The sequence below is a fragment of the Heteronotia binoei genome, chromosome 10 (assembly GCF_032191835.1).
Source record: "Heteronotia binoei isolate CCM8104 ecotype False Entrance Well chromosome 10, APGP_CSIRO_Hbin_v1, whole genome shotgun sequence".
Taxonomy (NCBI): Eukaryota; Metazoa; Chordata; class Lepidosauria; order Squamata; family Gekkonidae; genus Heteronotia; species Heteronotia binoei.
This window is the reverse complement of record NC_083232.1, coordinates 60,700,797-60,724,873: the sequence shown is the minus strand read 5'-3', so window position 1 is coordinate 60,724,873 and position 24,077 is coordinate 60,700,797. Positions and strand designations below refer to the sequence as shown.

Here is a 24,077-nt window from a genome sequence, read left to right as displayed (position 1 = left end):
ACTATCTGTGATTATAGAAGGTGCTAACATCCTGAATCAGTCATCTTTTCCACACATGTGGAGATGAAATAATGCTTCTTCATCACTGAATTGTTCCCCATAGTTAATTAATTAATTAATTTTGTGTTAATTAATTAATTAACTTTATTTCTCCACAATGAGGACCCATAGTGACTTACAACATTCTTTTATTTTATTCTGTTAACAATAACTCTGTGAGGTGAGAGTGTGTGACTGGCCCAAAGTCATCCAGAAAGCTTCCACAGCATAGTGAGGATTTGAATCTGGGTCTCCCAAATCCTAGTCCCAACAATCTAGCCATTGTCTTTCCTTTCTTCTGTACTCTTAGAAGCTCATTGAATCATGAATCTTGAGCAGCAGAAGACATTTCTTTCTTTTTTTAGATGCAAGGATTAAAAGGACTGAGACAAATTTTGCAGTTGCTAGATTGTTTTATTTTATTTTATTTTTTTATTCGATTTATTGATCTTAGGCACCTTGACACTGAACCTATCCACTGTCACATCAGCTTCATGGGCATTTTGACTTGAGTCTTCTCTTGCAGTTGACGTTTTTGCCTCTCCCTCAAACAACTACGGTACATATACTGGATATCTAGTAGCTGAAGGGAAAAAAGATGGGGATGTTATTATTGGCTCCTTTATCTGAACAAATATTAATTATCACAAAATGTATGTTTGCAATTTTTGCAAACTTTTCAAATAGCAACAATTAAGGTATATGGGTGAAGGTAGTATAGGGTATATCACCTTGCAGTTTTCTCTTAAGCATTGAATATATTTGCCATTTTGCTTGTAGAAAAGTAAAGCATTTATAAGTTCTAAATTCCATAAATATTTCACATATTGCAGTTCTGTGGGCTAAGTTATAAATGATGCATTTTCTGTTGTTAAAGCAGTAAACTTATTTTAAGTTTGATAGGACAGCAGGTATTGCATATATTTGAAGTTTCCCCCAAATTCCTGTTTATTAAGAAAAACACACACAGAGAACAAAAACCTGTGGCTTCAGACTTTCCAGAAATTGTGCATCCCTGGTTCCAAGGGAAGATGAACTATGTGTGTATATGTGTTTACTGTTGGGGAGAGAGCAAAGGCATCGCCTCTACCTTTAACCACCCTAGGAAATTTGTTGAGAGGATGTGGTATTCAAGTTATCAATTAAAAAAAAAAAACACCCACTCCTTCAGTCTCTAATCCTTATTGTTGGGAGGGGTGGATGCTCAAAGCCATTATTTTTCCATATCTACTGTCTTGTTTGACTGTCAGCTGGTACAGCTGGGAAGTTTCTACTTCCCATGCAGTATGTGTTGTAACTAGCACTGCCTACCTATCATAGATTTACGTGTGAGAAAGAAGTCATAGTGTTTAATGCCTCTGCCTCCATCTCCCTGACCATCTACTAACAGATACAAACAAAACTTTCTCTTCGATATTGCCTGCAGGGAACACAGGCTAGCTAACACTGCCTACCTGTCATAATGGAAAAGCTATGGAAGCCAGAAACCTTGGTTATTATAGACCACCAAATATTTATGCTTGCTGTGCATCATGGGGTCTGCATGGACAAATACCATGTGTGACAGGAACTCAATAAGGAGAATTGGGCAAGATTGAGTGTAAAATATGGCTGGATTCAACCCCATATTGAAACAGACACTTTAGTCCTGTGATATATCAAGATTTTAAAAAAATGGCATATTCAGAAGATACAACACGGGGACTACAGTTACCGGGGGGGGGGGGCGGGGGGGCGGGAATACTACTCTATAAAAAAGTTTGGCCTTTGTTTTCAGTATTCCTAACCCCTAACCCTACCCGTACATGTTGAGTCTATATTGTCTTAAAACAAATTGCTGGCTATTCCTGTGGTCTTATCCAGAACCCTTTTGTACAGAAAACTCTTGCTAGTAGATAAAGTTTCATTTCCATTGCTCTGAGAATGCAAGATTTTAACATCACAAAAATGTTATGTATAGTTATGAAAACTTTTGAATTAAAGATGGTGCTTTTTCAACATTTAATCCATGTAATTTTTAAAACCTGTAATGTGCCTTTTGTGTGGCACAGTCCACTTTCTACTTGAAATGATGGATATTTACTTAAAGTGGTTGAATGGCACTGATGCTGTGGATAATAATATTTCAGCTGTCATTGCTATATGACCATAGTGTCATTAATAGAATACTTATGGTAGGATAATGCAACACAAAATATGTTGCACAGAACATGTAATTTTAGTAACAATAGTAAAGTTTTGCTTTGGAGTTACCAGTGATATCTGATTACAATATTCTGATTCAAATTTGAAAACAGTGTTGCTAGAATGGACATATTAATCTGTAGGTAGACAGATAACTATACATTGCTGTGGAATGTACAGATATCTTCTTAATGTGAGTAAAGCAATTAATGCCTTTAATATGTGCATGTGTGCTCTAAATCATCTCAGATATGTAACACAAGAAATTATGAGCAATTTACAAGCCTGCAGTTCACAATAATTTCATTTTTTTTGTAATCCCCTTAGAACATAACTAAGGGAACATAATTTAATACAAAACTGCATGTAATCAGCATGAGAGATATCTAGTTTTCTGTAGTGTATTACTGAGATTAAGATGATAGTTCACTGAAGTAAATGTAATTGTTACTATCAAAACTAAAGTTTTGCATAGCTGTGACATCAGTATGTATCAACTTAGCTATAGCAGTGTCATATCTAAAGTGGGAGGGGGCATTTCTGTTGTGCTACATTCCAGTTGCAGGATACTGCTAAAATGTTAAAAGAATCCTATTTCAGATCTCAGACATCAGTTCACTGCATTGCCAAACAAGCCATAGTAATGTCTCATCCCCATTTGGTTGGGGGGGAAATACTGACCTATTTTATAGGGTTATGACAGTTACTGATAATGTATATGAAGCAAATTGAGCAGTTTAAATATGTTATATTTATTGGTACATCTATAGTGTCCATAAGTATGCACAAACTAGCTGGTTCCATGCTAGCTGAAAAGATTCACGATAGCTCACTGCTCATTCTTGTACTTAGCTTCAGTGTGCTTAGTCATTACTCAGTGTACACATGATTCTGCTACTGCTGCTAGTCAGTGTTGTGCACTGTAACACTAACACTTATTTGCTAACACAATAAACTGAAAGAACAGTTCTTTTTTTAAAAAAAAATCTTATATTATGCAAATTTTGGAACTTCTGTAATCATTTAAATTATTGCAGCTGCACTGTATTCACATAAAAGAGGGAAAGCAGATAATGCAAAGGTAACATGAATCACAAAATTAGGAAATGTAAAGAAGCAAGTAGAAAATATGAGTATAGGGCTGAACTATTAAAGGCAGATACTCTGTACAATGACGGTTGCCTCATTCTTGAATTCAGAAAAATGGAACAGCTTTCTGTGTACTCACATACTTCACAAAAAATGGTAAATACAAACATATTGTAACACTGTTACTTTGCTTGTAGCTTTATTTATTCTTCCCTTTGCTTGAAATATGGCAAACTAGAAACTGGCCTGCTGTTTCCTGTTGTATAATCACAAGATGTCATAGTCCTACTGTACACTGCATTGGTCAGGCAGCACCTGGAGTATTGTGTGCAGTTCTGGAGGCCTCACTTCAAGAAGAATGTGGACAGAATGGAATGGGTACAGAGGAGAGTGACAAGAATGATCAGGGACCTGGAGACAAAACCATATGAGGAAAGGCTGAGGAACTTGGGAATGTTCAGTCTGGAGAAAAAGGAGGTTGAGGGGGGACATGATTGCTCTCTTTAAGAGGAGGGCAGAGAGCGGTTCCTGTTGGTAACAGAGGGAAGGACTTGCAATAATGGGTTTAAATTAAGGGTGGGAAGGTACCAACTGGATACTAGAAAAAACTTTTTTAAAGTTAAGAATTGTTCAACAGTGGAATCAGCTACTAGGGAGGTGGTGAGCTCCCCCTCACTGGCAGTCTTTAAGCAGCAGCCGGATAAACACTTTTCAGGGATGCTCTAAGCCAACCCTTCCAACTCTGTGATTCCATGATTCTGTATTAGACTATATTGTATATTTAATACAAACTCATGTGTTCCATGGTTTAGTTCTAAAATATTAGCAAAGATTGCTGCAGTCTTTGTAGCTGTTTAAACTCTTAACTCTGTAGAGATATAAAGTGGATTGTAAGGATGAATATGACTTTCTATGATAGTTTCAGATTTATAAATGAGCCATTTGGCATACCACTTAGCACTTTTCCATTTTAATGTAAAAATCATACTGTGAATATAATCTCATTTATTGATTGAACTAAAAAAACAATAGTTTTGTATTATCCTTTACATACTAGTAAATAAAGTTTACATTCTGAAACAATGGAAACATTTCTTGCTCCTCCTGCTTCAAATTCCATATGATGCCTCCGTCCACTTCCCTCCCTCAGAGGCAAGAGTTCCCCTCCCTTTTTCTTTCCTTTTGCTGACTGAGCTGCCCTAGTAAAGTATTTTCTTCTTTGCTGAAGAACTCTGACTGTTCTACCCTGACACAGTACAGTATTTTTGCTGTTGGCTCAGCCCAAGAACCTTAGGGAAGGACAATTTAAACAACTTAAATTGCACTCAAGAAGTTTTACTAACAAAATATTGTATTCAACACAGAGGGGGAAAGTCAGGTGAAATCAGGGGTTGAAAAATTCTGAGGTTACTCAGTATAGGTAACTCTGAGGTAAAATCTGTACATGCATAGACTTTAATTCTTATGTTGTGGGCTAATGAGAATTTTTCAAGCTATTCACAGTGATGCTGAAAAACTTTTGTTCCAGTGTTTTCCCAAACACTCCAGTGCACTTTCTTTATTCACTAACTTTTTTGGTTTCTAGAAGACTGGTACAGGTTTTCCAGTACCCAAACCCCTTTTTTTGAAACACCAGTAGTCATCTTGAGTTTTTAACTCTTTTAGGATGTAATCACACACACTAAATAATGTACTTTCACTTTCAAGGCACCTTCCAACTGGATTTTACTGTGTGAACTAGCAAAAATCCAGATGGAAAGTGCACTATTTAGTGTCTGTGATTGCAGACTTGAGGTCTTTAAAGGCAGCTTCTAACCTCACCAAACCAGAGATCTCTGCAGTCTTCAGAGCTAACTCCCTGTTTGACTGTAGGGAAATTCTCCTCTCATTAGAAGATCTATTCCCTTTCTTTGGCCTGAACAGGAATCGTCCCCTACTTCCCAAACTTCCTTTCGAATTTTCTCCCATTCTGTCTGTGTTAAACTGCCCTCAGGAAGGGCTGAATTCTGAATGATTTCTCCTCCTCAGCATTCAGCTCTAAAATCTCTCTGTTCCCAGCTGATGCTAACCAATCAGACCTCTTGAAACAGCCTGTCACTGAAGAATTAACTTTTCACAGTCCTTTATCTGTTCACACAGCACTGCCTAAGCTTTTAAAAGTGCAGTGTATCACATTCCACCCCACTCAATATTCACATGTGTGAAAGGACAACAGAACTACCATAACATTTCATCCATTGATAAATGTAACCAGAGTAAGCAGAATCTTACTCTGCCACTGTCTGATTCACCTACATAGTGGAATTAAGTAAGACTCTTTACTAACCCCTCCTTCCACTTGTTTTCCTCCTGCCACCACTAACAGCTTTTATTTAAACTGTTCCCAGTTAAGTAATATCAGCTTCACTAAAACTTACATTGATGTCCATGTTTAAGGAAAAATATTTATCCATTTTCTTTTAAAATAACAATTTACTGTGAAATAAAATTAACAGAACATTGTAATAATAATTTTTCAATCTATTTCAACAACAAGAGCAATTGGATTAACTTAGCTGTTAACAAACTTCTACTTGCATATCTCTCAGTCATTTCAATTAGACTGCATTAGATCTTGATCTTATTCTAAACCAGGGGTTCCCAATCTTATTGACCCTGTGGGCAGCTTTGGAATTCTGACGCAACATGGTAGACACAGGAACAAAATGACTGCTGCAGAAAACAGAGCCAGCCACACAATGGCTGCCACAGCTTACGTCCACACAGTTAAGATCCTTGAGCTGTTGTGGCAGCAGCTGCCAAATGAACTTTTTTTAGAAAAAGAAGAAAGAACCTGCACAGCCAATCAGAAGTCTTGTTGAACAAAAGCCCCACATGGCCCTGATTACTTTCTAAGACCACTTGGCAGGACCAGGTGTTGACACCATGTTGTAAGGCCCCATCCTAAATAGTGTGACTATTTCTGTTAGGTACAATCCTTTGATAGTGAGACTTTAACTCACCCCTGATCAGTGTGCTGTCATTTTTCAGCATTTCTCAACTGTTTCTCAGGGACTGTTATTTATTGGTACTAATGCTGCTTCTTTATTGTATTTAATTATTTCTAAAATGTGTATACTGCCTCTCCAGATTAGTTCAAGGCAGTTCACAACTAAAACTGTAAAGGTGAACTAAGCAAATAGAGTAAAATAATAAAAACAAATCATACAAATAAAAACAACCAATAAAAGCACATCAATAGTCTAAAATGATGCAGGTAAAAGTCCTAAGGCTAGGCGCAGATCATAAAACTACTAATAAAAATTATGGACCCCCTTAGTTAGCTATCTGTGTTAAGAAAATGTTACCTGATGCCTAAAGGAAAGTGGGCATTAGGTGAACTTCAAGGGGTTCCCAAAAGTGTTAGTAGTGTCTGAGAGGAATGGTTGTATATAATGGATTTGGTTTCTAGATTACTACAAAGTTCTTGGAGGCAAAGTGAGATGGTATAGTCCAGTCTCGCCATATCTCAAAAACTAAGCTGGGTTAGTACTTGGAAAATGACCACCAAGGAAGGTAATGGCTAATCACTTCCGCTCATCACTTGCCTTGAAAGCCTTGCAGGATTAGCCATAGATTGGCAGAAACTTGATAGCACTTTGCACACACCACAAGGTCTTATAAATCTGCTCATGTTTTACTTGCTAGATTTCATACTTTTTAGTTTGTTTGCATTCTATTAGGCAGGACTTTTTTTCTGGAAAAAAAGGTGCCGGGACTCTCCAGAGGGAAATGAAGGAGAAACACACAGGTGTCTCTCATGAACTTTTAAACATTTTTAGAATTTTGTTTCCAATAAGTTCTGGAACTCTGTTCCACCGCATTCTATCGGGGGGTGGGGAAAGCCCTGCAGTTAGACCAGTACAGAGAGTCAATTTTTATACTGTTCCAAATGCATTTTTAGATTATTATCATCAGGGCTTTTCCTGTAGAAAAAGCCTAGCAAGAACTCATTTGCATATTAGGCCACACACCCTGATGTCACCTTCATTTCACATAGGGCTTTTTTTGTAGAAAAAACCCTGTAGGAACTCATTTGCATATCTTTCCACACACCCTGACCCCAAGCCAGCCAGAACTGCATTCCTGCTCAAAAAAAGCCCTAATATTGATTTATTTGAATGAACTCTGGTTATTCCATCTAAAAGACTATATCCATAATCTTTTGCCAAGTTTTATTTTATCAAACCATGCCTGTCCTTTTGTCTTAATGTATCCTTAGCCATAAAATCACAATCCTGACCTGGATAGCCCAAGCTAGCTCAATCTCTTAAGATCTTGGAAGCAAACACGGTCAGCCCTTGTTAATATTTGGATAGGAGACTACCAAGGAATACCATAGAAGTTCCTTTTAGAAAAATGAAAACGAATGCAGTCACTATAAGCCACCCTGCCACATCTACAGTATTATGTGAAAGCTAGATATACTTAGCAAATGTTTCCATATTTAAAATAAGTGAACAAAGTGAACATCTACATGCGCCCCCTTGCCCAGATTGTTCGGAGGTTTGGGCTTGGGTGCCACCAATACGCAGATGACACCCAGCTCTATCTACTAATGGACGGCCGACCTGACTGCGTCCCAGAAAACCTGGACCTAGCATTGCAGGCCGTGGCAGGTTGTCTCAGGCTGAGTGGGCTGAAGTTGAATCCAACGAAGACAGAGGTCCTTTGCTTGGGCCACGGTGCCCCGGGAAGGGAAATCCCCTTGCCGGTTTTTGATGGTGTGCTGCTGAAAGCGGCCCATAGGGTCAAGAGCTTGGGGGTTCTTCTGGAGCCTTCATTATCAATGGAGGCACAGATAGCGGCCACTGCCAAGTCCGTGTTCTTTCACCTTCGACGGGCGAAGCAGCTGGCCCCCTTCCTGGAGCGCCGGGACCTAGCAACAGTGATCCATGCATGCTTCAGTCACCTCGAGACTGGACTACTGCAACGCCCTCTACATGGGGCTGCCCTTGTGCCGAACTCGGCAGCTGCAGCTAGTGTAGAACGTGGCGGCTAGGCTGCTGTTGGGACTTCCAAGATGGGAGCACATACAGCCGGGGCTGCGCAGACTGCACTGGCTGCCAGTGGTGTACCGAGTCCATTACAAAGTGCTGGTTATCACCTTTAAAGCCCTATATGGCCGAGGACCTGCCTACTTGAGGGACCGTCTCTCCCCATATGAGCCCCAGAGAGCGCTGAGGTCAGCTGGAAAGAACCAGTTGAATATCCCTGGGCCAAGGGAGGCCAGATTGAAGACCACCCGGGATCGGGCCTTCTCCATTGCAGCTCCACTGCTGTGGAATCAACTCCTGGAGGAGGTACGGGCCCTACAATGCTTAGACCAATTCCGCAGGGCCTGTAAGACCTACGTCTTCAAAATAGCCTTCACCTAATACCGAGCCAAGAAAGTGCCACTGGACATGTTTTTAGCCACTGAATTTTACTAAAGACCTAAGTTATAGCACCACAATGTTAATTTTAATGCAATTTGTAAATTGATTTAATGATGATTTTATAATTATAATTGTAATTACTATGTATGGTTTTATTGTATATTACATTCGTATGTTGTGAGCCACCCTGAGCCTGCCCTGGCGGGGAGGGCAGGATACAAATAAAAAGTATTATTATTATTAAAGTTCAGATTTTTAGATGCAAAACAAGACTGTACAACTAAGTCGATCATTGGGTGGACTTGTCAGGGTTGCCACTAAAAATTTATTATTTCCCTTACTTTCCCTGACCAGCATTTGTCAATTTCTCTGACTGCCATTCAAATATAACAAGTTGAAAAATGAATAGGTCGTGTTGCATTAATGCAAGGCTTAATGAAATGTTCCACTCTACAACTACACAAGTCTCAACTGCAAAAATATTTGTCAAAGTAATAGATTTAATATCAGTTTCTTTCAACATTAACTGCAGCAACATCTGTTTTGCAATTGCATCGAAAATTACACCAAGATACAAACTTCATTTCAAGTAAACTCTGAATGCTAACAAGTAGGAACTTTCCAAAGCTGGGAAAGTTTCACTTTCACTTTCTGGTTCCAGAAATTGTAATGAGCAGACCAGCAGCAAGAAAGGAGGTGGAGTTTATGCAATCTAGAGAAGCAGACAACCCTTATTTGCAACCTTTCTGCATGGGAGAAGTCAGGAAAGAGAGTGAGAAAGCTGGTACTCTGTAAACTCCAGCGGGAACAAGCAATCACATACACAAAAGTTACTTTGCATGGTACAGAGTAGAAAGTGCTAGTTGTCTGTGGAATCCAACAGCGGCAAAACTCATGTGCAACTCTGTGCTGGGTTTAGCAGGAGACAAAGCGTCCATTCCATACACAAGGATGACCCAAAAACATGCTTATCTTTATATGTAAGTTAAATGCAGTACTAACAGTTAGGGATGAAAACAGTTAGATGTTTAAAGTTTGTGTACTGCTAAACGTTTAAACTAGCCTTGCTTTGCAAATGCTACAGGCAGACCTTGGAAATCATGCAGGAACAGAGTTCAACAAACACATTAGGCTGGTTGCTGGGGGTGGAGCTGAGAAAAAGGCGGAACTGGGAAAGGGCATCATTAAATTTTACTTGTATTCTCTATTTCAGTTGCCACAAGAATGGATCATGCTCTTGCTGCAGCAGCAGGTCAAAAATCCACTGCTTGAATATATTTTAATCATAATTTCCCTGACTTCAGACCAATTTCCCTGACTTTCCAGAAAGTGGCAACTCTGCTTGTCTTTATTAAGTTTGATCCGCAAACAGTTTAAGGCTGAACCACAACACTGTGATTTAACCCTGTTTAGGTGCAGGGTTAAATCACATTAAAATGGCTTGAGTACTGTGTTGTAATTGGACAGTGGTCAAACTGCTTGCTCTTGAATAGCCCACCTGAAGTTCCATTTTAACTCTCCAGAACTATTCCAAAATAGGTGGTTTGTGGTTGACCATTCTTGGCAGTAGAACAAAAATTGCTTAAGTGACCTGGGGGGAAGAGGTAGACTAAAGCAGCAGGCCTTCAGTCCTCTGAAGGAATTGTCTTAAGACTAATGGAGCTGGCAGAGCAGGTATATTCCAATTTTAGAATATGTGCTGCCAAAGCAAGCAGGTATATTGAGGCTGACTGCCTTAGGCTATGAGCCTAAAACCAGTTTGATATTATGTCATAGTCTTCAGCGTGACAGTACAGCTGAAAATAGGACTGACTCAGATATCACTTGATAGCCCATCACTTGATAGCCCGTTATTTGATAATTTCTTAGCAGACCATGCAAATTAAACTGTGCATAAAATGTGACAAAAAGCCTATGATTTGTGACTTCCATGTGTAAAATAGCCACACTGAAGTTATCTTGTGTGTGCATGTGTTCTCACATATATGCCGAATGCTAACTTATTCCACCTTCAGGCACACTGTTTTAAATAACTCTGTTGTATAACCATTATATTTCAAGCACTATACTCATTTTTCCTAACACAATAATCTATTCTGTGCATTGCTGACTGGTATAAATATTTTATGCATTTCACCCCATTACCATTTTCTGCACACATTCAGTGGTGTTTGTGTTTACTTCACTAGATGTCAGCCTGTATTCTTTGATGCTTTGTTCTAGTGTTCTACTAAGGTGTGTATGTATTTTGAGCACTTACTAATTTGTACCCTTTCTTTGTTCAAAGTTTATCATGCTGCATTTTTCATCTTGTAAGTTATGAAAAAATTATCTCCTGTTTCCTATTTAAGAAAACTTCTTAAGTTATATGACATCCTCATTTCTCTTTTAAATACATTTGCATTTTGAGTTAACACTTGCAAGTATGGCTTCTGCCATTTATACTCATCAGTTAATGTCTGAAAAACTTAACACTAGAGACAAATGAAAGCCATTGTATTGGGTTGAAGACCAATAGAGTGAGATGACCATGAAATTTCAAATTGTCAAATGGTCTTTGGATACTAGCCAGCCTGTTTGAACTTCTACTTTTTAATATCCTAACCAAAGTGTATCTGTCCTCTTCGTCTGAGCAGATCTGGTGCTGCCTGTGCTCCTTTCTTTGTACTTCTGTAGCTGTTGCATTGCACTTTATTATAGCAGCAAATAAATAGGTTACCTTTTTCAGTCAGTTGTTGTCCTGAAATGTTGGTCCTCATTCCACTAATATAGTTGGTCACTAGTATATTTTGTTACATTCTGGTCACAGTTCTTGTAGCTTCCTGTTGTTCACTGTGTTAAAATTAATGATCTGTAATATGTGGAATGACATTGTTTAAATATTTGGTATTTTGTATCTGTGGCAGTGTTCATCTGAGCAACATTGTTAGGTGTGTTCTCTGGGTTATGTGGTAAGGCTGTGTTCTCTTCTCATACTGTTGATGCCTAGATGTTCCCCATAAGCCGCCCTGAGCCGCCTCAGTGGGGAAGGTGGGATATAAATCGAATAAAATGAAATGAAAATGAAATAAAAACTATAATGCTGGATTCTTCTCTTTGTGGTGGATGAAGGCAGCGCTCAGAAGTGATAGCAAGGGTTCAGTTCCACCCTTGACTCTTTTCACTGTTAACTGGAATGGAAACTGAAATGGAAACAGCTGTGGTAGCTTTAATTATCTCCATTTGCCAATGGATAAGGGGTGGGAGGACTAATCCCTGCTGTTGTTATTAGTAATTAGCCTTCATCAATACAGTAGATACTCCTGATTCTGAAACTCCTAGGGATTGATGTTGGACTTGACTTGACAGGACTGAGGTCTTAGTCCTCTCTAATGGACTGAATGTAACAAATGGCTCTAAGGGATGTGGAGGCAGAAGCATGGGATTTGACATGGGAATATCAATAGGGTTCAGTGTTCCCACCCATGCTATTTAACACCTATTTAATAAGATAATCCACAGCTTGGGATCTGGGTGTTGATGTGCTGATAATAATTTTTAATAAACCTAAAGGTAATGCTGTCTCTGTTTTGAATGTTGTAGTCAAGTTGCTGAGGGAGAATAAAGCTGAAACTGCATGCTGACAAGACAGAGGTGATTCAAAAGGTTTCTGCTTTCCATTATAGAGGAAATGCAGCTTTTGTCAAAAGACTCCATGGAGAGCTCAGGAGTGTTGTTAGATTCTTTATGCCTTGTTGGACAAGCAGGTAAATATGGCAGCTGCATATGACTCCAAACCTTGTTCCTTTTTCTCCCTTTTCTTTGCAAGCACATGATGGTTATGGAACAATAGCCCTGGGGGTTGATTATTGTAACAATCTCTATGTGAGCTGCTTTTGAAGACAACTTCAGCTGGTACAACATGTGGCAGCTTATTTACTTTCTGGGACCAACCACTGAGAGCATGGTGTTCTCATACTGTGATCTCTCTGCCAGATTCCTACTTGTTTCTGGGTTCAGTTCAAGGTGCTGGTGCTTACATGGCTGGTACCTGCATTCTGAAAGAACCACTTTATCACTATGGGGTCTGTATGGACACTCTATGCCTTCTCTTCATCCCTTCCCTTGCTGCAATGCAAGGATGTCGAATAGCCCCTCTAAAGAAGTGAGGAAGAGTCCAACTTTGCTGACTGTCTGGAAAAATTGTAAAACAGAGATATTTAGGAGGAAACCTGGGGCTAGATGATGAGTGCTGCTTTTGGGTCAAGAGCATGTCCATCTGAGGTGTTGAAATATCTGTTGGGTGACTGATATTGATGTGGCTATAATTCTTGCGAACTGTATTTACTTGTTGTTGTTGAGACTGTTTAATTGTTAATACTTTTTGTTATTTAATTTGATATTGTTCCCTCTTTGGGGACTCAAGTATATTGAGAGAATAAGGGGTTTGAAGTATTTTAAATAAAAAGATATTAAAACAAATTCTAGTGATATTTTTTTTAAAAAAGGCTGGAACCAAACTTGGCTGAGTTTTCCACCTGAGTTGCACTTTTGTTAGCAGAATGCATGCAAAAGTGGCTATTCAACTTTGTCCTCATATCATTGTCACATATACAATAGTAAACAATGTCATAAACAGCAGACCTATAGAAATAAGTAAGATTTCCATTCAAACAAACACGGTTTGAAAGTTCTCCTTGTTAATCTGATTTTGTTGATGATTTTTTTGCAAACTAACATAGTGGCCAAAAAAAATGACTATGTACAAATATTATCTCACCCACAAATTAAGTAAGTCACAATTAACTAGATAGTCTTTGACAAGGCCCTTGCCATCTTAAGTACAGTGATAAGTAGGGGAAGGGCCATGGCCCATAGTGGAGAATCTGCTTGGCATGCAGAAGAGTCTATGTTCCATTTCTGGCATCACTGTTTTTTTAAAAAAAATCAAGTAGAAGGTGATGTGAATGACCTGTGCCTGAGACCCTGGATATTGTTGGAAGTCAGAGGACACAATAATGACCTTGACAGACCAGGGCTTTGACTCAGCAGCTTCATCTTCAATACTGGCCTACTGTACAGGCCAGAAGTTTGAACACTAAATAAATATAAATATTATTATTAATTCACAAAATGTTTCATCTTAAATAAGGACAAAGCAGCTTGGGTTAAGTGTATTTGCAATGCCAGACATGGAATTCTAGATGATTTATATTTATTAGTTAATTAAACTTCTAGGCTGCCCTTCCCTTCAAGCAGGGCTGAAGAAGTAAAAACAATCTAATAACAATCTAAATAAGTTTAGATTAACATCAAAATACAATATAATTCTAATTTAAATCAGTTCAGATGGCAAATAATTTTGGTAACATAAATTTGGGTAAACATATGGGGTAGAGGTCTGTCGGGTGCCTGTTAGCTACAAGGTATAGATGAATGCTATGTCTGGGGCAGTGATGCTCTGTATTCTTGGTGCTTGTGGGGCACCAGTGGGAGGGCTTTTGGAGTTCCTGCTCTGCTGGTGGATCTCCTGATGGCACCTGGGTTTTGGCAACTGTGTGACACACAGCGTTGAGCCATTTATCTGATCTGACCTGGCTTGTCTTAGGTTCTTAAGTTTTGGACCCAATATTCAATGACAGTCAGTGGCATTAAAGCTCCTCAATCTTTTCATTCATATAAGGACTTTCATGGAGACTTGGGAGAAAGTACAGTGCAGTGAACATCTGTGTTACATTAGTTACATTGCCACTGGCTGTTTTACTATCCAGTGTTGGCTGAAGACAGTAATTCTGGTTGACTTATACAAGGACAGGTGATGCCTGAAATAGCATGTGAATTTCACTAAAGGAGTCAGACTGTTCAGGACTTCCTGATAACAGATACATCATGTATTCAGGCACGTTTTGTAGAGGACGAATGCTTGCTTCTAAACTGTGGTCCACCTTTCCCTTCGGCAGAACACAGAGATATACACACTCCATCCTGCTTCTCCCTCGCTATAGAACCATGACTGCCTGCCATATGCTCTTGAGCCTTGCCTGCACCTGCGCTCCATCCTCCATCTCTGAACATTTCCCTGCATCTAAAGATGTTCGTGTTCTTTCGATGCCTGCTTTGCTTCTAAGTCTGTTGGGTGCGCACTGTCCGCTCCTGAGTGCCACGTTTCGCGGGCTCCAGAAGTTGCCTTCCTTTGCCTTCTCATTTGGGGCAGGAGGGTCCTCGTCCCAATCGGTTGAGCTTGTGGCTGGCGTTGGCAAGACACGATGTGTATGCCAGTAGGACTTTCGCGCTTGCTTCCCTCTCTCTTCTCCCCAAATGTGCCACCTCTCCATCCTCAGATCCTGTTTGCCCGGGCGCCCTCTCCCGCTGCACAGGAAAGGGCGCCGCTACGGCCGCTCTTTTGGCCTGTCCCTCTCGGCAGCCCGTTCTGTACGCTCTAATCGCTCGCCTTGTGCCGCTGCCAGCATCTCTGCCTCGCACTGCTCCCTGTTATTCTGGGTATTGTGTGTAATAAATGCAGAGCCGCCTCACACTAATCAAGCTGATTACAAATTCTTGCGCGCCCTGTGCCGGAAATCGCACACCCCTCGGCTCTCTCATCTCCCCTCCCTTCGCCTCCCTCTGCCTCACTCCCCCCCCCCCTTTTCTGGTTTTAACCCCCTCCCCCTTCAGCCTTAACCCTCCAGCCCCCTTTTTAATCCAATTCCCATTTCCACCCCTTCTAGATGCCCTTTCTTCCCTCCCCCCCCCCCCCCCGTTCCCTCCCGGTTTCCTCCACCGCCGCCACCTCCTCCAGCTTGTCTGTGTGTCTCTCCCTCCCAGGACGCGTCGGATGATCCGGGGCCGCCGGGGAAGAGCTCCAGGCAGCAGCAGGGAGGCTACGTCCTCCTCCTGTCTCGGGTTGTATACACGTTTTTAAAAGCCGGTGGCCCTCGGTGTTATTTTGTATTAAAATGAGAAGGAGGAGGAGGAGGAAGAAGCAGCAGCGGCGGCGGCAGCAGCAAGCAATAGCGGAGAGGAAGGAACATGAGCGAGGGGACGGCGGCGGCGGCGGCAGCAGCAGGAGCAGGAGGAGGAGTGATGAGTCAACTAATAATTTAATGGGGACAGAGAGAGCGAGAGAGGGGGAGAGCGAGCAAAGCAAGCTGCACTCTCACACACACAGCCCTGTAACATCCAGCAACCACCACCAAACCGGCCTAAATAACAATAATATCCAGCCGGGGGACAACAAGATTTTTGAAAGCTCACAGGATTTATTTTATTTATTTTTTGGTAACCTGATTTCCTCGCCCCCCTCCCCATCACCTCACTCCCTCCCAGCTTCATTTTAACCTAACTCTTCGAAAGTAGATTTTTATGTTTTAGAAATTATCTTCCGTGCGTGTGTGCGTTTTTGTTTTTTGTTTTTACTTTTGGTGGTGGCTGTATTTCCTTCCGCTCCCCCTCCTTTTCCCAAACGCAGTCTCTCCGGGTAAATGAGGAAGAATGGGTCCTCTGCATTATTATTATTATTATTATTATTATTTAATAAGAAGCAAGGGCAGTAGTGTGTGAATTTTTAGTGCCTTTACTTGCAACTTTTCTATATCCTTTTCTTTTTCAGTTCTTAGGTTTCTTTTTCTGTGACATCTTTGAGGCTTTATATGCAGAAAGTTTTGGGATTAGTTTTTTGTGGGCAGATTCGCAGTTGTATTTTGTATGTATATGCGTGCTGTGTCTTTTAAAAATACCTGAAAGAGGCAAATCCAGTAGTTCTGTTATTTTAAAAATATTATAAAAGGTACTGTCCCCCCTCCCCTTCCCCCCGTACTTTTATCTGCAATGTTTAAAACTGAATGCAGAGCTAGGCTGGTTAGCTTTTCTTTTAGTTTTACCCTCTCCCTTTTAAAGCAGATATAGAAACTTTATTCTCAGCATTACACTTGTCTGATGAAATTCTAACTTCCCTCATCTAACATTCCACAATTCATTGACTGATACCTTTTTCTTTCCCTTGTTGCCTCTCCTCATGAGCAATACCTTTGTTGTTTGCATTTCCCTTTCCCCCTCATAAAAAAAATAGAATTTGGAAGAAAGATATCCTTCCATTTCCTTAATTTTTTTTTTTTAAGAAAGCATTTAGACAACATCAGTCTTGAGCTGTTTCTTCTTCAAGAGATCGAGCTGCAAATGAAAACTCCTTTGTTTCTCTTATTTATATGCTGTCAAGTTCTGAAGTGGTGAGTTTTGGGTCTTTTATAAACATTTCACTCGCAACTGTAGTGTTCCTGTTTCTAGACAGTGTTTTGCTTCTTTGTCTCTTTAAAAGGTCACAGTGAAAGCTTGGCCTGGATTATGACAGCCATATGGAATGGATAAGAACAGAGCCTCTCTTAAATGTGATTAAGGGGTTTTATCTAGAGAGGAGGAGGAGGAAGAGGAGGAGGGAAAAAGAAGAAAGGGGAGGGGGCTAACTCTTGAAATGTTGGACATACAGTACGGTACTTGATTCTGTTTGCAGAAAGTGAGTTCTGACAATTGCATTCCATTTAGAAAACATTTAGGATGTCATCTCCCTGTGTTTAGTATCTGGTTTATGAAACTCTACTTTGGAAGTTATGGGCTGAAAACTTGTATATCAAACAAATGCATGAATGTGAAACTGTCAGAAGTTTTGAGTGCTGTCACCCCTTGAGATAATAGCTGACTTCATGGAGAAGTTGCACTGGTCAGATCATACCGATCACTGCTCATTACTCTTCCAGGCAGGTTTTGATGAACTTTAACCTTAGACATGGAGTTTAAGTTACTTGCATTTTGTGCGCTTAGTTTCTCTTTGCAACATAAGACTTTTTGCAAAATGAGCAAGATACAGGTTGCAGAGGAATGGGTGTTCTAAGGCTCATTTCAAATAATAAAACACAAATCCAGTGGCACTTTAAAGACTAACAATGCTTATTTCTGTGAGCTCAGTTTGTGACAAAGTCAGCTGTGACTCATAAAAGCTCATACAGAAATTGATAATGATGCTAGTAGTCTTTAAGGTACCACTGGACTTCTGTTTCATTTTCCTGTAATGCACAAATGTAGAGCTATCCCATTGTAGTAATTTAGAATAACCTAATCTGTTTTTTAGACAATACACATGCATCAAATTTCTATCATTGCTTCTATTTGCTAAGCATAAAATAATTATGATTATGGGTACCTTTTTCCAGCCAAAATCTTGAACCAGGTATGCATTAAGTTGTAGATAATGTGATTTTTCCTGTTTAAGGTATATTGAGATCATCTGCTAATTCTAAAGGTAAGACTAGAGTGTCAGACAAAGTGTTCTGGTAAAGCACTAGCAAATGCAGGATATGTTAGTAATTTAGATGTGCAGTTTTGGGTTAAACAGCAGTTAATGTAATGAAAAAGAATAATCTTGATTAAAAAAAGTGATTAAAGTAGGCATATTTATTGTTAATGAGACTCATAACCAAAAACAGATGGGACCACAATCAACGGTAAACCTTTGGTTCTCAGCATGTCACCCTAGAGTGTAAGGATAAATAACCATTATATTCTAAACTTTATAGTTATTCAGCTGGCATTCTTAAGGTTGCTTCTAAACCTTCAGATTAACACAGTTGTTATGAAAGACAAAGCAGCCTATGATTAAACAAGAAACAAATTACAATGGGAATATACAGCACTACTACCAAAATGCAGATCTTGTCAGGACTGAAAAAAATGTGATACATTTACAGTGCGTTCGAAAGTGCTTGTTATTGGATTAATGCTGCTTTTGCTGTGGGACCACCCCATGTTGTAGTGTTTATGTTAAATAATGCAAGTACGGCTTCATAAATGATTGGTCACCTGTTCTTCATGGTGGGGAAAGCAATGTAGATGGGGGCGGGGATCAGAAATACTGTTATAAAACAAAGTATCCATTCAGAATATAACTGGATGCTTCACTCCATTTTCAAGACACAATTGCATATTTGGGGTAAGGTGTGGTTAGATGTCAGTACTTACCAGGTATCTGTAATATATGCTGTATGTTGTCATAGAAAAAGACTTAAAAAAAACATTTTGGGGGGATGGAAATTTAGCAATTCCACTTCAGTTTTACACAGAAGATAGATAGATAGATAGATAGATAGATAGATAGATAGATAGATAGATAGATAGATAGATAGATAGATAGATAGATAGATAGATAGATAGATAGATAGATAGATAGATATTGATTTTGCATCTCTGCCATTGTCTAATTATGCACTACAGAAATTTTGTAGATGCTGAGAAGTTTCCAGTTTTTTAACTGGATCCCCAAGTTGTTATCATCTAAAGAAACTTTCCATGTTTTCCTTCATATGACTTTTATAAGATGACAGACCGATCGTTTCAGAGTCTGCTATAACATGGAAAAAGTGTACCTGCATCATTTTATCTGAAGTTGATTAACATTTCATGTAGAAAATAGACTGATATATGTTTAAAAAACAAAACAAAACACCCAGAGACTTGGAAGCTACTGAAGCTTCTTTACTATTATCTATAAAAAGATACATATACAAGATATCTTATTACTAATTAATCTGTTGCATATCTAGCTGAAGTTTTTGTTCTCTTCAGTTATTTTCTCTATGGAGTTCACCAGCATAAGATTTGTCTTTATTAAGCCAAAAAGGCAAGGAATTTGTATCATAAACTTGGAACGTACACTTCAGTGGTCTGTAGCAATGAGTATACTATCATGGGAATGTTACTAACCAGTCATTACTACTAGTCTCACATTTGAATTCTTAAGGCACAAATTGGTCAAGCTAAATAATAATAAAACCTTAAATGTTCCAGGTAATTTGAGAATGAAGTAAGTTTCCTCAGAGTATATTTTTCCCTAAGAGACAGCTAATATTATGTGAACATGCTATACAGATGTATTATGTACATATGTAAAGCTGCCTACATAAATCTACGCACGCGTATACAACACACACATATATATTTTTTTAAATCATGGCAGGTGATCTTTAGAGGCGGGACTGAGTATGGATCATTTGAACGAGACAACTCAGGGGAAAGAACATTCAGAAATGTCTAACAATGTAAGCGATCCGAAGGGTCCGCCAGCCAAAATTTCCCGCTTGGAGCAGAATGGGAGCCCATTAGGAAGAGGAAGACTTGGAAGTACAGGAGCTAAAATGCAAGGAGTGCCTTTAAAACACTCTGGACACCTGATGAAAACACACACTAGAAAAGGTAACATGATAATTCTAAATATGGAACATTAATTTTTGAATAATATAGCGTGTTTTAGGAGAAGAAATATACTTCTGAGATTTTGGATAATTCATCTTCCAGTATTACATTTTTTGTTCTACAACTATTTTATTCTTAGCTCTGATGGAAATGGCACTTGAAAACTTGAACTGTATGCTGGGGTGGAGCATCTTGCTTTGCAGGGTGGAGTCTTTTGCTTTTTACATACTGGAGAGGAAAAAACCTTACCATTGGCTATCTGCCTTGCAGAGACCAGATAATATTATAAGTCAAAGATAACTTGTAATAAACTTATTCTTTGTAGGATGTTGAGCAGATCACTATTTTGTGGCATATAAATTAATAATAGATACTTGAAGTAGCCAAATTTCTACTTTTATTGTTGACAAGATCAACAGCAATTCTAAAACATTTGTTATTTGGCTTCAGGAAAGTGATGCAAAGCTTTTTTGGTGTTCTGTGGAAAACTCCTTTATGATGACCATTTTTCGCACTTTGTTTCCTTAAGTACAATTCATTACTGAGCAATGAACAACTTGGGTGTCGTATTGTTCAGTGACTGGTTCGCGGTAATTAGACATTCTCACAAGAAAAAGACGCTTTTAGAACCAGTGACTGATTGTGGTATGTATGTGTGTGTTTGTATTTGTATTTCAAATACTTTAAAATAAATAGCATACATGATCTTTTTGGAGCAACAGCAGCCATGTTCATTTAAGACCACATAAACTGTGTTTTGGCATTTGTTTTAACACTCATTTTTTCACCCTTCAGTATATATTGCTACTTGTTTATAATTTAGATTTCTTTTTGCATTTGCAAAGCTAGTGTAAAATTCTACCAAGACAGTTAAACACACACAGCATTAGAAGACACTGGCATTTCTTTCTGATGCATAACATTTATCATACAATCATTTATTTTTTTCCTTGGATTGGCGAAAACAAAGGATATATTGATCTTGGAATAAACAGACACAGCAGTCCGTATTGTTAGATCTGTATCTATTAAAAATGGAAAAACACACTTCAGCAGATTCTTTGGCTTCTGCTCATGATTACCCTATTTATTGATTGTTTGCCAAGAATGTATGCATCTTAAGAAAGCCAGGGTAAGGCATTAAAAATATAATTTATTGCTGCTTTTTAAACAGAGTGCATTAATATTGTACTGTGAAGCACTGGGGCTATATAAAAAGGACTTTCTGACGCCTGCACACGTATAAGTTCCATAAATTCCTAAATAGATTTCAGCTGTCTCTGGTATTTTGTGATATTTGCACAGCAAACTTTAATGTCAGGACAGTTTTAGACAAGGATTCTACAGACTTCTCTGCTTCTTATGGCAGACGTGCTGTTTACATAGACTCATAAACCTTCAGCAAAACCTCTAACACTGCCTTCAGGTTTAAATCATGTTGTATTTTTAGCATTGGGCACTGACCAGTGCTTTCCCTTTAATACTAGAAGGTTATAAAGTTGCTGTACTTGGAGGTCTTGCCAAGTCCTTGCAAGTGTGATCAGCTAGTTGAGATTGTGGTCTCCTTTCTAACATTTTTCACTGTTAATAGAAGGACAGTAGTGACAGCTTGTGGAGATTTAACATGTGTAGTCAGATGATACCTTTTTGGTAGCTGTGATCAATGCTAAAGAACAGTCAAAAGGCACTGCTTCTTTAAGGCAATTCGTATTTGTGTATGGTAACTTGCAAGGCCTTTCACAAAACGTAGAACAATGAAGCTTGCTTTCCCAATGCACTATCACATAAAATGCGCAATTGTGCTGGTGAAGGTAAGGTCAGGGTGTTTTAGTGTTGAAACTGGCTTTGCCTGATTTTCTAATATAATTTCTTCTTTTGAAGCCAGTAGAAGGAAGGAATACAGGAAGCATATATATGTATAGCATGTGTTCTTCAAGTATGGAGCATGTGAATTTGTGTAGTTATTAGGATCAGGATTTTAACAGTGATTGAGGGTTTTGTTTTATTTTTTCTGTGCCTTATTCTGTTTTTTGAATGATAAGTCAAATATCTAATCAGAGCTTGGATAAGACATGTTTCACGAGTGCATTTTTGAATGTTTGGTGTTTTGCAGCATTTTTTGCATCTCCATTAATATCAGGGAAGGTCGGCAATTTACATTGTTACTTCTCTTGTCTTTTATCTTCCTGGTGCATCTCACTATGAGATGCAAAATATTGGCAAGCATTGGGGCTTGTGTTTCATGCTGAGCCTATTCAGCAAACGGGAGAGAGTTTGTGCACTGCCCCAAAGAAGTCTAGTTTGCCTTAGTTTGCCAGAGACTCTAGTGAACAGTTCACTGAAGATGTAGCAGAAAGATGCACATTATTGAAAGGTGCCTTTTACTGAATATTTTTTGCAGCATATAAGAATACAGTGTAAGAATACAATATAACTCTAGCACAAGTTATATTGATGTTATCAATAACTTGCTTTTCCAAGGGGAGTATATGTATTATACCTTTTATAGTATCAGATTAAGCACTGCCCTGAACATTTACAGAGGCATGAATGTTTTAGGACACATTGGGATCCTTGGTGCCTTGTTAAAGTAACCTTTGCCATCATTTATGCTAAAGATCATGCCTTGAGACAGGTCCATTGCAGGAGCTTTTTAACCCTTCACTTATTTTCAGCAAAGGACCTAATCTGTATTACTGAAGACAGTGAGAGTTTCATTACTGGATTAGTGAGTGTAGGTGTTGTATTTACATACTGCTTCCCTCCTACCCTTCAAGTCTTTAGTTATGATTTCATGAGAACAGCTCCTACATACATATTTGAATGATATTTCATGTACAGGGGCCAATCCATCTTTTACAGCTAGATCAGTTTAAAGCAATGCATGAGACTGTTTCTTTTGAAGATTTGCAAATATTCTAATCTTTGAAAGGCCTAGCATGCTTCACTGATACTGCTGTAATTCCATTGTGATCAGTAAGATGTATGATTTATAAACCTTTTGTTCATCTTGATTACAGTGGGATCCCTACCAGTGTAAACAGGGTATTGAACAGTTATATTGAAGTTAGAGTTTAAAAATTTGGCCATATACATTATGTATATGTATATATATGTATATACATAGGCACTGAAAAGATATATGACAATAACTTGGTTGTTACAGCAAAAATGAAATAATTAGCATGACCTTTTCCCCTTTCAAAATGTGTATCTTTTTTTTCTATGTAACTTGAGCATATTGTGTTTATTCCCAAACAATAAAATCAATTAGCATTAGGATAGGTTGGATTTTCTTGCACAGTTTTGTTAATGTAAAATTTGAAGAACAGCCAAACAAAGGTGAAATTTCATAACAATTAGTAATTCAGTATTTCTGGCACAACTAAGAAAGTTTTATTGTAAACAGAATTATGTAGATGGCATTGCAATGGCTAAAGGCTTCTGCAGTACATATTTAAGTAGTCATACTGCAAGCTCTCATAACAAATCTGCTAGGATAGGAACAAACAACATTTTGCCTCTGCAATCAGCTTTATTATTTCTACTAAAAGGTACTGAATTGTAGAACAGACTAAGATCTATTCTTATTTCTCTTACAATGTTTTAATAATTTTTTGAATGTGATGTATCCTATATTTAGAAGGAACCTTTGGTGGGATTTCAGCTATGAATTTTTTTATATCATCCTATCCAAATGGTGCAAATAAATACTATGCAGATTTTAATTTCCTAAAATTATTATTACAGGAACCATGCTTCCAGTTTTTTGTGTAGTGGAACATTATGAAAACTCCATAGAGTACGATTGTAAGGAGGAGCATGCAGAATTTGTTTTGGTAAGAAAGGATATGCTGTTCAACCAACTGATTGAAATGGCACTGCTGTCCCTTGGATATTCTCATAGCTCTGCTGCCCAAGCAAAAGGTAAATATGTTTTGATGAATTACAAAACAATTGTTATTTACTTTAAGAGGGAGAGGGACAGGGCATTCCTTATTTTCAGGAAAGCTGCATTCATGTTTATGATCTGCAACAGGCTAGAGAGATATTTCACTTCTTAAATGTGCTTTCTGTTAGAAAATATTCTGTTCTGGGAAATGGTATTATAACCACCCCAACACTGTTATT

The 24,077-nt window shown here is 38.6% G+C and overlaps 1 protein-coding gene across 14 annotated transcripts in view; it reads left to right on the top strand.

Annotated features, from left to right (window-relative positions):
- SATB1 (SATB homeobox 1) overlaps positions 1-24,077 on the top strand; it is a 146,663-nt gene that overhangs the window by 23,490 nt on the left and 99,096 nt on the right. For 6 of the 14 annotated variants that reach the window (XM_060248754.1, XM_060248752.1, XM_060248751.1 and 3 more), the window contains exons 1-3: positions 16,515-16,933; positions 19,711-19,946; positions 23,697-23,873. In XM_060248754.1, the coding sequence (XP_060104737.1) occupies positions 19,736-19,946; positions 23,697-23,873 (388 nt within the window). In that variant the 5' untranslated portion in view covers positions 16,515-16,933; positions 19,711-19,735. Of the gene's footprint in view, positions 1-16,512; positions 16,934-19,710; positions 19,947-23,696; positions 23,874-24,077 lie in introns of those variants that run through there. The other 8 variants (XM_060248759.1, XM_060248758.1, XM_060248757.1 and 5 more) reach the window with 5 other exon arrangements.